This window comes from Babylonia areolata, chromosome 29 (assembly GCF_041734735.1).
Source record: "Babylonia areolata isolate BAREFJ2019XMU chromosome 29, ASM4173473v1, whole genome shotgun sequence".
Classification (NCBI taxonomy): Eukaryota; Metazoa; Mollusca; class Gastropoda; order Neogastropoda; family Buccinidae; genus Babylonia; species Babylonia areolata.
Window position 1 is genome coordinate 37,134,610 of NC_134904.1, and position 14,229 is coordinate 37,148,838.

Here is a 14,229-nt window from a genome sequence, read left to right on the forward strand (position 1 = left end):
TGTGACTTAACAAGGATGGATGGATGGCAGAGACTGAGATATGTTTAGGTGAGGGGAAGGGGCAGGGGGAAATGTGTGTACGAGTGACTGCAATGTGAACATGTACAGTATTATTACATGCACTGGGAACCCAGAATGAAGGGGCAAAGTAACAAAATAACACCAGTTTTGCCCTTGCATTGACTCCACTCCCTTACTCGGTAAATATATGTATTCAGCAAGTACACACAATTCAGTTCATCTGCAAATAATATAGTCAGTGACACACATATACAAAAAAAAAAGTATACCTACATAAACTTTTCTTCTTCCTTTCTTTCTTAAACAAAAAATATCTGGAGGGAGAATATTTTATTTCACTGGTATCAGTAACAGTAATCAAGGCAGAACATGACTTAGGAAAGCTCTATATGATCAATCTTTCAAATCAGATTGACAACAAATGACCAGACTTAGTCTCATGAAAATTAAGATGGATATGGGGCATTTATTACACCTGTTATTTGACTAGTAGTTTTTGTTCCATTCTTATACACAGTGATACTGAACCTGTGTCTTATGTTTCCACTCTGAATAACAAAGACCTATTTTGGACAAAAACTTAAGGTAATATAGCACAAGACGAGACAAAAACCCTACATTGTCTCATTCTGACATGTTGCACATCATGTTCCCAACCAGTTACCCCCAACACAAGGGCGCAATAACCGAGTGGATAAAGTGTTGGACTTTCAATCTGAGGGTCCCCGGTTTGAATCTTGGTAACGGCGCCTGGTGGGTAAAGGGTGGAGATTTTTCCAATCTCCCAGGTCAACATATGTGCAGACCTGCTTGTGCCTGAACCCCCTTCGTGTGTATGCACAAACAGATCAAATATGCACATTAAAGATCCTGTAATCCATGTCAGCGTTCGGTGGGTTATGGAAACACAGGAACATACCCAGCATGCATACCCCCGAAAGCGAAGTATGGCTGCTTACCTGGCCGGGTGAAAACAGTCATATACATAAAAGTGCACATACGAGTGAATGTGGGAGTTGCAGCCCACAGATGCAGAAGATCTCCAACACAAACTAAAAAAAAAAAAAAAAAAAAAAAAAAAAAAAAAAAAAATGGAAGACTTGGTTCTGCCTGTAGAACTTTAACAGTTTATATACATGCTGTCTACGAGTCAATTATCTGAGTAGATTTCTTGCTCCTTCAGAAAACAACAGCTCCAAATTTATCGTTTCACAATATCACTATCCAGACACCACATATCTCTGTTTATCAATTACAAGGTGTTCATATAATTTCATGACTCATTTGACAACTGCTTATTTGTCATCAATCTTCAAAAAAGAATCACCAAAAAAGAAAAAAAAAAATCTTTTTTCTTGTTGCACTTTTGGCAACAGCTGATCTACCATATACCTTTGACAACTTTTTTTTCCCTTTCTTTTTTTCTTTTTTTGCTCTTCAGCAACAGATGATCTTTAAATAAAGTAATTTAATTTAATTTATTTGATCTTATTACTTTTTTTAATTTAATTTTTTTTCTTTCAAGGCCTGACTAAGCGCGTTGGGTTACGCTGCTGGTCAGGCATCTGCTTGGCAGATGTGGTGTAGTGTATATGGATTTGACCAAACGCAGTGACGCCTCCTTGAGCTACTGATACTGACACTGGTCACAAATCTTAAATCCTTACATAATTTCCACTTTGGTAGTAAAAAAAAAACACACAAAAAAAAACCCAAACGAACTCACTTGCAGACAGAAAAAGAGAAGAAAAAGAAACATTGGTGTGACTGTATGGTGGTGTGGTGTCACTGCGCTGTGGTGTCACTGTGCTGTGGTGTCACTGTCACTGCTCTGCGGTGTCACTGTGGGTGTGACTGCACTGTACTGTGGGTGTCACTGCGCTGTGGTGTCACTGTGTTGTCATGTGGTGTCACTGCACTGTGGTGTCACTGTGGGTGTCACTGTCACTGCACTGTGGTGTCACTGCACTGTGGTGTCACTGTCACTGCACTGTGGTGTCACTGTCACTGCACTGTGGGTGTCACTTCACTGTGGTGTCACTGTCACTGCACTGTGGTGTCACTGTCACTGTGGGTGTCACTGTACTGTGGTGTCACTGCACTGTGGTGTCACTGTCACTGCACTGTGGTGTCACTGTCACTGCACTGTGGTGTCACTGCACTGTGGTGTCACTGTCACTGCACTGTGGTGTCATGTGGTGTCAATGCACTGTGGTGTCATGTGGTGTCACTGCACTGTGTTGTCACTGCACTGTGGTGTCACTGTGTTGTGCTGTCACTGCACTGTGGTGTCACTGTCAATGCACTGTGGTGTCATGTGGTGTCACTGCACTGCGGTGTCATGTGGTGTCACTGCACTCCAGTGTCACTGTCACTGCACTGTCATGTGGTGTCACTGCACTGCGGTGTCATGTGGTGTCACTGCATTCCAGTGTCACTGTCACTGCACTGTCATGTGGTGTCACTGCACTGTGGCGACACTGCACTGTGGTGACACATCCTTCCGGTGGACAGCAGCCCAAAGTTTCACACAGAGAAAATCTGTTGTTGTGACACTAAGTAACACAATGCAATACTTCAAAATCTGAGGACGTTCTGAAGGCGCTGACAGTGACAGCTTTTGATATGGCTGTTTGTTTTGTTTGTTTATTTCTCTGAATCTACAGTTCTGACAGTTTATAATATTTTAGAAGGAAGATAAAACTGTAATAAACATATTCTTAACAAATATTTGTTTGGAAGATTTCAAAACACTATCACTGCCAAGCTAAGTAACAATTACGTTAGAGGTGGCGATACCATTTTTTTCAACTATTTCAAGTAATCATTCTTTATATATATATGCAAATCATTGTCAAATGTTTTTAATATTCTCCCTTTTCTGTCATGTTAATTTCCTTCGTTTGACAAGTCTGGTACCGTATGTCAATTCATCCCCTGCTTACAGAACTACAGGTTATATCTACATTTTACATTTAAAAGAAATGAAAGAAAAAATATTTACAAGCTGATAATTAGTTTGAACATACATGGCCACAACAAAATAAATGCAGAATGGCCACAAAGATGTTCAATACTTTACAAACACTTGCAAGTCTTGGAATCAAGACTTGGGTGTATGATCTTCAAGACAAATGTTAAAGGTAATCTGTTGCCATTTTCTCAGTTTCTCACTGTGTGTACCATCTATATTCTCGATGTAATACTGACATCTGTGCAAAAAGGAACCAGGGTGAAAATGTTACCCAGGGAATTCCAATTCCATATTCAAATATTTTCTTTTTATTAATCAGTGCTCTCTACCCTCTGTTGGACGTACAAGACACTGTGGACAGAAAAAGCTCAATCAGTAACAATGGTCACTCACTGTTTTCATTTCTCATCCAGGGATCAGGTTCGACATCGGTCATCGGTCACTGAGCGCATTTAATTTTGAAATGACCTATTGTTTTTCAAGTTGCCAGGTCACATGACTTATTGTTTTTATGACCAGTCGGTCAACCAAAGTAACCATCTCTCTCTCTCTCTCTCTCTCTTTTTAACGATCGCGATCGCTTTTTCGTCTGCTCCTACAGGAAATGACTATAAACTGGTTTATTAAAATACGGATCCGTGATGAAACGAAATCCGAAATGAATCTTTATCGCTGCCTTTCGCGAGCTTCGGCAAGAAGAATTGGCGTTCCCACTTTTGCATTAACCGGGTGATATTTGACCTATTGATTTTCAAAATGACCTATTGATTTTATGTTCTTCCGGTCATATGACCTATTGTCTATTGAACCCAACCTGATCTCTGCTCATCACATGATCCACCGGGAAATAAACTATACATTCAACATGAACAACTTGTGAAAACAACACGCATAGGTAACAACATCTTTTTTTTTTTTTTTTTTTTAAAGAAAAGAAGCATATATGTGACTCTGTACGAATTTTCTCTTTGATGGGGCCTTTAACAACGTGTCATAATAAAACTGTGGTGTTTATAATACACCATCTTACAATGCATGTAACTCAACTTTGGGATACATCTTCAAATGGATCTGCATACACTGTGTGCCCAAGATGTGCTAAATGTGCTAACGCTTTCACAGCTTGAACACAACAAATACATCAAGTGCTGGAGCAAGCATAACAGATCATTACAGAAAACAACTGACATTCTGTGTTCATTCTTACACACACTTTTGATTTTGCATAAGGCAGTCTTAGATCTCATTCTGTAAAGTTTCAGTAATCGTGGAAGTTCCCTCAACACATTATCAGATGGCGTAGGGACATCAAAAGACAAAGCAGATGGTAATGACAGCTCATTTATAGCATACGTCAGTGACGATCACAGATCAGTTTCCAGTATGTGGCTAAGAAAAATCAGGTATCCGTAAAACAAAAGCCCGACTTGGGGGAGTTGTGTTTAAGCATCGTTCCAGAACCCCCTCTTCAACAGCAAAGGCAGGGAGTTCCAGAACCACCTTAAATCAAAGTCTGTCAGAAGTTCTGGTATCAACTGGGTGTTGGGATTAACTTGATTTGACATCTAATGTTTTTTGTTGACTGAGGTGCATCAGCAGTCAGTTGCAGTCTTTAATAAATAAAACCGGCTTCTCACCAAGGAAATTATCCATCCATTTCAATAAATAAATATCACAATGCAGAGCATTCCCCTTGGATTATCTCCAAGAATATAAATAATCACAAAATAGGACAGCCAAATCAACCAATAAAATATATTCCCAAATCACACTGTCTGGCAAATGTATTGTCCAGAATTATTAAATATTTCTGATGTTCCTCTTCGGGTATCAGTCTCACAACCGTGCTTCTAGCCTGATTTACTATAGATATACACTCTGTTTATTATCTGTTTTGGGTTGTTTTTTTTTAAATAAGAAAATCGAGGTTAAAGCTTGTCAGGTTTTTTTCTTCCTCCTCTGCCACTTTTTCTTCTGCTTAAATTTTTTTTTTTTTTAAGTCACAATAAAAGCCTATAAATTCTGAACACAACGGTAGTACATCACAAAAATAGCCAGTCCAGTCAATGATCCTTAAAGTAAAACGAACAAAATTCCCTTGATCATCTGGCAGTGCACAACATTCTCTTGATCATCCAGCAATGTGTAACATTCCCTTGATCATCCAGCAATGTGTAACATTCCCTTGATCATCCAGCAATGCACAACATTCTCTTGATCATCCAGCAATGCACAACATTCCCTTGATCATCCAGGAATGTTTAGCATTCCCTTGATCATCCAGCAATGCACAACATTTCCTTGATCATCAGGGAATGCATAACATTCCCTTGATCATTCAGCAATGCCTAACACTCCCTTGATCATCCGGCAATGCACAACATTCTCTTGATCATTTGGCAATGCACAACATTCCCTTGATCATTCGGCAATGCACAACATTCTCTTGATCATTTGGCAATGCACAACATTCCCTTGATCGTTCGGCAATGCACAACATTCTCTTGATCATTTGGCAATGTGTGACAGTCCCTCGATCACCCGGCAATGCGCAACATTCTCTCGAAACTCTCCAGCGTGCTGTAGTCGATGACCTTTTCCTTGACCTGTACTTGCATGGAGTGGTGACCATGACTACATGCCATGCTGACGTTGGTCAAGTCATCGTCCAGCAGTAAAATGTCCTGCTTGTCAATGGTCACCTGACACACACAGCATTTGGTACATGTATTAACATCAGTCACTTTATCTAGGTGGATCAAGTCATTTGTACCATGAACAATGAAATGGAATTAACCCTCTTAACTTTCGAATCTCTGGTGAATTTTAACCTCTTCAGTGCTCTATGAGGTATATATTATACATCATGAAAAATGCATTGCTGTTTGCCCCATGTAGTATATATATATATATATATATATATATATATATATATATAAATGTCCGCATCAGTTCAGGATTTTTCTCTGTTACAATTTAACGTTGATATGTCAAAAAAACAAACAAAAAAAACAACAAAAAAAAACCCCTCTGATCAGAAAGCTTGATATGTCTACTTTCATTATCCATGAAGGCAACAGCCGATCACACCCTGTATTGTAATTATTGGATACTACTGTCAGTGCCCCTTCAAGAAAATTTCAAGATGGGGGATGATGAAACACAAACAGGCTCTAGTGGCTTGTAACAGTAGCATGTTGAAAGGAATTATCTAGATGCAGCAACAACAAATAAGAGGTAATGGCTGAACAATAACTAAACTTGTACAATAAAGTCTGATACTCTTGGCAAGACTCAAGCACACAACTTCTTAAAAATTAATTAAAGCCACTGCAGAATCCTAAGTCACATGCCTTTTTCTTAGTAAGTGACAGCAACAATTGTACAAACGTTGCTTAAAGTTGTAAGCTTTTGTCTTGCTGAAGTGCACTAGATATTGTCCTTTGTCTTTTTAAGAAAATATATAATCCTACTGGTAAGCAAGCAACATTTGTACTAAAGTGACTAAGCTGTATGCTTTGTTGTACTTAGTAACTAACAGCAACAGACATTAACTTTGTCATTTCAAGAGAAAGAAAATCCCCACAAAAACACACACACAAAAAAGATCATACTGGTAAAAAGAGACTCACACACCTTGTGGTCTTTAAGAATCTCAGCCACCACCTTTTGCAAGTGCCATTCTTTCCCTGTGAACTCCCCCCCAGGATTTTCTCGCCTTGATCTATGGGCTGGTGCTGCCTGCAGGTATATGTTATCAGCCACTCTGCAAATCAAGCTGCACAAGTTATATAATACCCCTAAACATCATCAAACATGCAACATAAGTTACAACCATGAAGATGTTAAAATGTGCAGCATTTCTAAAGTTCTACAAACTAATCATAGCAATAGTTGTGGTGTTCTGCTTTGAGGATTTCTATTGCATGCCACTAACTAAGCCTTTCACGAAATCCTTTTCAAGAGGCATAAACTCTCACTACTAAAAAAAAAACTCCTGCTCTGTGTGTTTGTGTGTGATCTGAATAAAACGTATGAAAGTTATTTTGTGACCTGTCATTAAAAACAAGAGGCAGAAGAATAATGGTCCCCCTTTACACACAGTTAGCATAGTGCCTTCAGGGCCAGTTCCATGAGTATATTGACTCAGAATCATTGCGTATCAGTGAAATAGCAGACATATACATGTATGTATGTATATATATATATATATATATATATATATATATATATATATATATAATACAGGAAGGATACAGTACATAATAACTAGCATCAGACTATATATTCTCTCCCATGAAAAAATGAACACACAAACACACACACACACACACGTCTAGTCAATTATTCCAACAAGGGAAGACTAAATTTATAATGCAAAGTACTTGAAATGGGACACTATGTCAACACACCAGGACTATAGCACCCCAATAAAAAAAACAACAAAAAAACCAACACAAAAAGAACTAAAGGTTCACATTACACGACAATGCCAACAGTTCTGCATACTATTATATAATACATTAAGTAGGGCATGGGTGAGACATGAATCTGGCACTCTGTCAAACCAAAGATGGGCAACACTGGAGATCTATCTGGTGGTGGCCTTGTGTGCTGCTGAGCACAGAGGGATTAAGATGAATGGGCATTGAAATCAGAATACTGGGGGGTGGGAGTACCTCAGTTGGTAGAGCACCAAACTCATGATCTTGGTCTTCTTGGGGTCAAGGGTTTTAATTTTTGTTGAGATGCTCAGTTCAGGATGATCTTTCGTTTTAAGATAACTTAGTTTTGAATCCGTTAGGGGACCTAATTTTGAATCCATTGCCTACCAAGTCTTTGAATGTGTGCGTGTGAATGCAAGCACACCATCTTGCTTTGACTGTTATGTCAATACCCATTAACACTAATAATTAACAGAAATAAGAGGCAGATAATTGTCAGTCAAGTCAGTAAGTAGTATTCTTCTGTCTCTGAAATCTGTTGGACCTTGCATGCAAATTATATGAGTAAACCTGAGTCATGTGTGTGTGCCTGTGTGTTTGCATGCACACAACCCACAAGCCTAAATTTATTTAAAAATTACAAGCACACGTATGTTAATTATATATGATGTTCTATGAGTCAATTATCAACATTAAGATTAAATTTAACACACGCACTGACTTTTTGGGGTATATCTTTCGCAGCAGATCACGAATAAGCCAGGACATTGGATGAAAAGTGACAATGCACACATACACCCCTTTCTGTTGGGCATGCTGCAACAAATCGCGCATACAAGGTCGCACGTGCTGAATTAAGGCGTCGAGGGTGTCTTCCCAAGTGCCATGTGTATGAATATCGATGAACGTCAGATCGAAATCCAGAGCAAGCAGTTTGATCCTCTTGGATCGGATCGTCTGCACCAGTTTCTCCACTCTGCTTTTGTTTTCACTGTCGTGTCGATATCTGTGAGGTAAGCAGCTAGCCATCGCGCATTCCCCACATATGGGCCCTGCATTCTGAGTTCACCAGCATGAATGGTCAAGGAAGCCGCCAATTCGGGGTGAACTGTGAATTGACACCAGTGAACTCAGTTACTCTAGGAGGTCAACAATCGAAAAGACCGGAAGTGTGGAGTGTCCCACCCTTGTCCACATTCTAACTTTATTTCCGGTGAAAGGTGAGTTGGCGAAAGCTCCCGTCCCAGCCAGCGAATGCTTTTAATCAGGACATATATAAGATAAAGCAAAAATATTTCAACTGCTGTTGATTGTGTCTCAGAGCATGGTTCGAAATGCGTAGACTTGGAAAGGTTGTTTCGGTATGCTTCTGTAACCTTGACCCCGAAAAGTTAAAAATAGAAATTAGTAAATCCTGATGGTGATTGGTCAACCGGGACCACGGCCCCAAACACTTCACAATCGTTGTGAAAACATTGTTGCGGTTCCCAATAGTGCCCTGCCGGCCGACCACACCTACGGTGAGATAAAAATGACAATATTTCCGATATAACTACCCCGTGAACTGTCCTACCCCGCAATAGAACTTCTGTGTCAAAGTAACAGGTTTTCCAACTAAGCAGCGCATAATGTGACTGACATTTTTCCCCCCATGTTGCACATTCACATTGAATTGGAAGAAGAGACGTAATTTATGTTTTAAGCACTTTCGGTGACCATATCAGATTCAATCTGTCACGTGTGCACGAATCACACACACACACACTCTCACACACACACACACACACACACACACACACACACAGAGTTTGCCTTCTACAAGTCTTATTTTGTGTTGCCGGACTCAAAATCTGTATTATATGCTTTAAACTCATCAAATTGTAAGAACAAGGCCAAAATAATACTAGAACTAAGTCACATTGTACATCTTTTGAATTTGAGAGGAACACATATAACTTTTTGTTGGGTTCCTTCTCAACTTGGTCTCCTATATAATGAATGGGCTGACAGGGCTGCAAGAAAAGGTGCAAAACACCAACAGGGAACCACAGAACTTTATGTGCCTTTGACTGTACAAGAGGGGTACCGCTTACTAGAAAAAGCATCATGGAGCAAAGTCAGGGAAGTATACCAGCAAAATGGCAAAGTTTTAAATAAAAGTATAAATAATATTCAACAACCGGAATCTATCAATCAATCAAATACATTCAGTAATTTATTCAAATTAAGGCAAATTCAGGTATTATCAAACAGGATAAAGCTGAACGCTTTTATAACAAAGTTCAGCAGAGATGTTAAATGCATATGTGGAGAATCTATTTCTAGCAAACATATACTCTTTGAATGTCAGATTCTGAAATCGTTTTTACCAAACTTCTCGGAAAAATCTTTTGAATGTTTTTTTTTGACAATTTCAAGATGTTATCTGCTATTGCAGAAGGTTTGCTGCATAGTCCAATTGGACATTTGTTATAGTTGTTACAGTTGTTTGATGTTAGCGTTTCCTTCTAGTTCTATATTATGCCTATGTCTCCCCTTTTAATGTTTTATTTTTTCCAGTGCTCTGTATTTTTCCCCACCACACACACACATGCGCACACACATGCACACACACATACACACACACCATTCTTCACCCTCTGCCCAATACCATTCCCACCACCACGCCCCGCCCTCCACCCCCCTTTTTTTTTCTCGTCTAATATCACTTAAAGTGGAAGACGTTAAACTGAAGACTACTGCTACTACTACTACTACACACACAGACACAGACACACACACACACACACACACACAAATACTCGCGCGCCCACGCCCGTTTTACTTTTCATTTAACCCAGCCCCCTCTCTACTGTGTTTAAATCACTGAGTGAATAATTATATGCCTGTCTTATTCTAAATCACTTTTGTAGTAAATGAATTTTGACATTAAGCCAATGTGAAAAAGTGTGTGAGGTAAAAGTCACAGATGTTGATGATACAGATTGAAGCTTCTCAGCAGAAATTAAGATTTTGTAAAGACAACAGAACCAAAGGATCAGCAGACATGTACTCCTGCACATGCATGCACACACCACAACACCCACGCCCACACACACACACACACACACTCACTCACTCACTCACTCACTCACTCACTCTCTCTCTCTCTCTCTCTCTCTCTCTCTCTCACACACACACACACACACACACACACATGAAACAACGCACTTTAAAAACTTTCACAGAAATAGCAAAGCAGAACTTAAGAAGTACAATGATTCAGAACTCAAATGCAGTCAAGACCAGATTATGTTCAAATCTTCTATTCCCAAAGAGACTGTATGCATTTCTTCACATTAAGTAATTATACATGCATCTAACTTTTTTTTTTATAGAAACATCAGGAGGAAACCCCAAACAAACTGCACCTCAGTTATTATACATGACACTGAGCTTATAATGTATTATCTAGATGGAACGTGAACATTACTTGCCACCTTTGACTTTGATTATGATGGGCACATTAGTGGACTGGTTAAAATGTTAGAAATTTGGTCCTGGTCACAGCACCTGGTGTGTTAAGGGTGAAGATTTTTTTCTCTCATCTCCCACGTCCCGTATGTGCAGACATGCTTAAAGACACTTTATTCCATGTCAATATCAGCTTTCAATGGAAATAAGAACATGCTGAGCATGCCCCCCCACCCCCCCGCCCCTAGGCCCCCCCACCCCTCCTCCCCCACCTCCACCCCAATACAGTATGGTTGCCTATATGGCAGGAGGATAAAAACAGTCATACACATAAAAGTAGACTCATAGGTGTGAGTGAACATGAGTTGCAGCCCTTAAATGCAGAAGAGGATGACCTTAATTACACAGATTGAAAGAAAGACAATGGCCCTGCTCCATCTGCTTTTGAAGTAGTTCAAAGTTTATTTGATAGCCCTGTTGGTGCTCTCTTGTAATTTTACCACCATTGCAGTTAACCTTTTTTTTTTTTTTTATTCCTTGTTAAAAAATCTGTCAATGTAATATACATACATAAAAACGAAGGAAAGGGGGAGAAGTGAATTGATGAGGGGATGGGAGGTAATCAAAAACATTAATAATGTATAGACATAACACAACAGAACAAATGAATGCACCCTGCCACTTCACACATCCAAACACCCCAGCTCCTCCCCTTCTCCCTCCCAAAACACACACACACACACTGTCACACAGACATGCACATGTGTGAACACAAGCATGCATTGACACACACACACACACATAATTGTATGCACATGCACAAAGGTGGCAATTCTTTTACAGTGCTGTGTGTGTGTGTGTGTGTGTGTGTATGTGCGCGTGAAAACTTCTTTAAGAAAAGAAGTATGGTGGAGGTAGTTGGCAGAAATTAAGATGTCCATGAGGGTCTGCATTCAATTCCCGTTCTCGCCCATTTTCCCACGTTTGACTGGAAAATCAAACTGGGGTACACTAAATGCATGGGAATGCATGCAGAAGCAGTAAAGAAAGCATTGAATATGGCTTGAATCTGCTTTTAAGTCTGCATGAATACATATAATTATTTTGCTCAAAGATGTAACAGAGGAACTTGTGTTTAATGATGGACTTTGTGCTGCTTGAGCAGTAAACTTCTTCTCTTTCTGCATTCATGGGCTGCAACTCCCGCGTTTGCTCATTTGTACATGAGTGGGCATTTACATGTATGATCGTTTTTACCCTGCCATGTAGGCAGCCATACTCCGTTTTGGGGGGCGTGCATTTTGGGTATGTTCTTGTTTCCATAACCCACCGACCGTAGACATGGATTGCAGGATTAGTGTGTGTGTGTGTGTGTGTGTGTGTGTGTGTGCATATGCATGTGTGTGTGTGTATGTGTGTGTGAAAACTTCTTTAAGAAAAGAAGTATGGTGGAGGTAGTTGGCAGAAGTGAAGATGTCCGTGAGGGTCTGCATTCAATTCCCTTTCTCACCCAGTTTCCCAAGTTTGACTGGAAAATCAAACTGAGCGTCGACAGTCACCTGGATGAGATGATAAGCCAAGGTCCTGTGTGCAGCACACACTTGGTGCATTAAAAAAGAACAAGTAGCAACAAAAGTGTTGTCCTCTAGCAAAATTATGTAGAAGAAATCCACTCTGATAGGTACACAAAATTAATGTAAATATATATGCATTCATTCAAGGCCTGATAAAGCCAGTTGGATGCTGCTGTTTAGTTAGGCATCTGCCTAGCAGATGTGGTGTAGAGCTGCCTAACAGATGTGGTGTAGTGTATATAATAAATTATGGATTTTGCCCAAATGCAGTGACACTTCATTGACAAACTGGAAAAAACAACAACAGTGTATATCCTTATATGTGTGGATTTTTTTGGTGTGTGTGTGTGTGTGTGTGTGTGTGTGTGAACTTTCTGCAGGATTGTGCAGAATTTGTTAAAAGCCATCTTTTGTATTGCGATTGGATAAACACAGCAACGGTTGCCATTGACAACTAACTCAACACATGCAAGGCTTTGGTAGGTTCCTTCAACTCAAACGTTCGCCGGTGTGTTCTCCATAATCCTCTGTGTTAGTATCGAGTGTCCGTAAGCGTGTGCGTTCATGTCACTGATGCAAGTTGCCTGTCCAGTCCTGAAAGACAAAGTGCGTAGTCTGCAACCCAGGAAAACGTGATTGCGACACGCGGACCATACGTCATATCCGGTTTGGTTAACCCAGCCAATCTGTGTGTTCGCCAGGCTATTTTTGCAAGCTTGTTCATTTTGCCGTCTAAATTTAGTGGCTTGCTCGGAGAGTCAGTATTTCTTTCCTTGAGAGCAAACCAGGGTTGGAAAGTTGCTGGCAGAAGTCGATGGTCGTTGTTCTTTCTTACAGGTAAAGTTTGTATTTAATAATTCATTAATTTCATTATCTTTGATTTTATGCGTCTTTGGTGGAGGGTGTGACGAGGGTTGTGGGGGCGTTTTCTGGATGCACAAACTCCAAACGTCACACGTTTAGCAGACGACTGTTCCTGACAGAAAGTTGTCGGTTTCAGTATTTCACCGGTTTGCGTCAGGTGAGGTTAACCATCCCTTTCACAAGCTGTTACTAAGCGTACTTATGATGCCAAGAAACTGAAATACTACCGAGTATAAAAACTGCATTTGCCCTTCCCAGCATGGTCTTTGGGTAGTTGTAGTTCAGAGCAGCCAAGCAACTCACAATAATGAGGAAGTGAAAAGATTGGGTCAAGGTGTTCAGCTTCAAGTTTACAGTAAGAAGAGCGAGAGGTGGGTTGAAGGCTGGATTAAAAACGAATTATCCGCCAGCCCACTTTAGTTTTTTTCTCAGTCTGGTTGTGCTCTTCATGTGGGGAAACTGTACTTCAAGAAACTCAGTAAGTGTGTGGATGTTTGTATGGTATGTCTTGGTAAAAAATGTCCAAGTAACTGCTGCAGTATACTTAATTTAGTACTGAGGTACACTAAATGCATGGGAATACATGCAGAAACAGTAAAGAAAGCATTGAATATGGCTTGAATCTGCTTTTAAGTCTGTATGAATACATATAATTATTTTGCTCAAAGATGTAACAGAGGAACTTGTGTTTAATGATGGGCTTTGTGCTGCTTGAGCAGCAAACTTCTTCTCTTTCTGCATTCATGGGCTGCAACTCCAATTTTGCTCATATGTACATGAGTGGGCTTTTACGTGTATGATCGTTTTTACCCCGCCATTTAGGCAGCCATACTCCGTTTTTGGGGGTGTGCATTTTGGGTATGTTCTTGTTTCCATAACCCACTGACCATAGACATGG

At 40.0% G+C, this 14,229-nt stretch overlaps 2 protein-coding genes across 6 annotated transcripts in view; one reads left to right on the top strand and one right to left on the bottom strand.

Annotated features, from left to right (window-relative positions):
- Positions 1-2,680: 2,680 nt before the first annotated feature.
- Positions 2,681-8,578, bottom strand: LOC143274689 (uncharacterized). Its single transcript, XM_076578577.1, has 3 exons — positions 8,162-8,578; positions 6,632-6,761; positions 2,681-5,697 (listed from the first exon to the last, which is right to left on the bottom strand). Exons 1-3 carry the CDS (start codon positions 8,467-8,469, stop codon positions 5,533-5,535), a joined length of 603 nt encoding a protein of 200 aa, XP_076434692.1. The 5' UTR covers positions 8,470-8,578; the 3' UTR covers positions 2,681-5,532.
- Positions 8,579-8,842: 264 nt separating this feature from the next.
- The window catches only part of LOC143274988 (major vault protein-like), a 34,526-nt gene continuing 29,139 nt past the window's right edge, over positions 8,843-14,229 (top strand). For 2 of the 5 annotated variants that reach the window (XM_076579026.1, XM_076579030.1), the window contains exon 1: positions 13,169-13,304. The gene's annotated coding sequence lies outside the window, so the exon portion shown is untranslated. Of the gene's footprint in view, positions 8,961-13,168; positions 13,305-13,463; positions 13,489-13,669; positions 13,810-14,229 lie in introns of those variants that run through there. The other 3 variants (XM_076579027.1, XM_076579028.1, XM_076579029.1) reach the window with 3 other exon arrangements.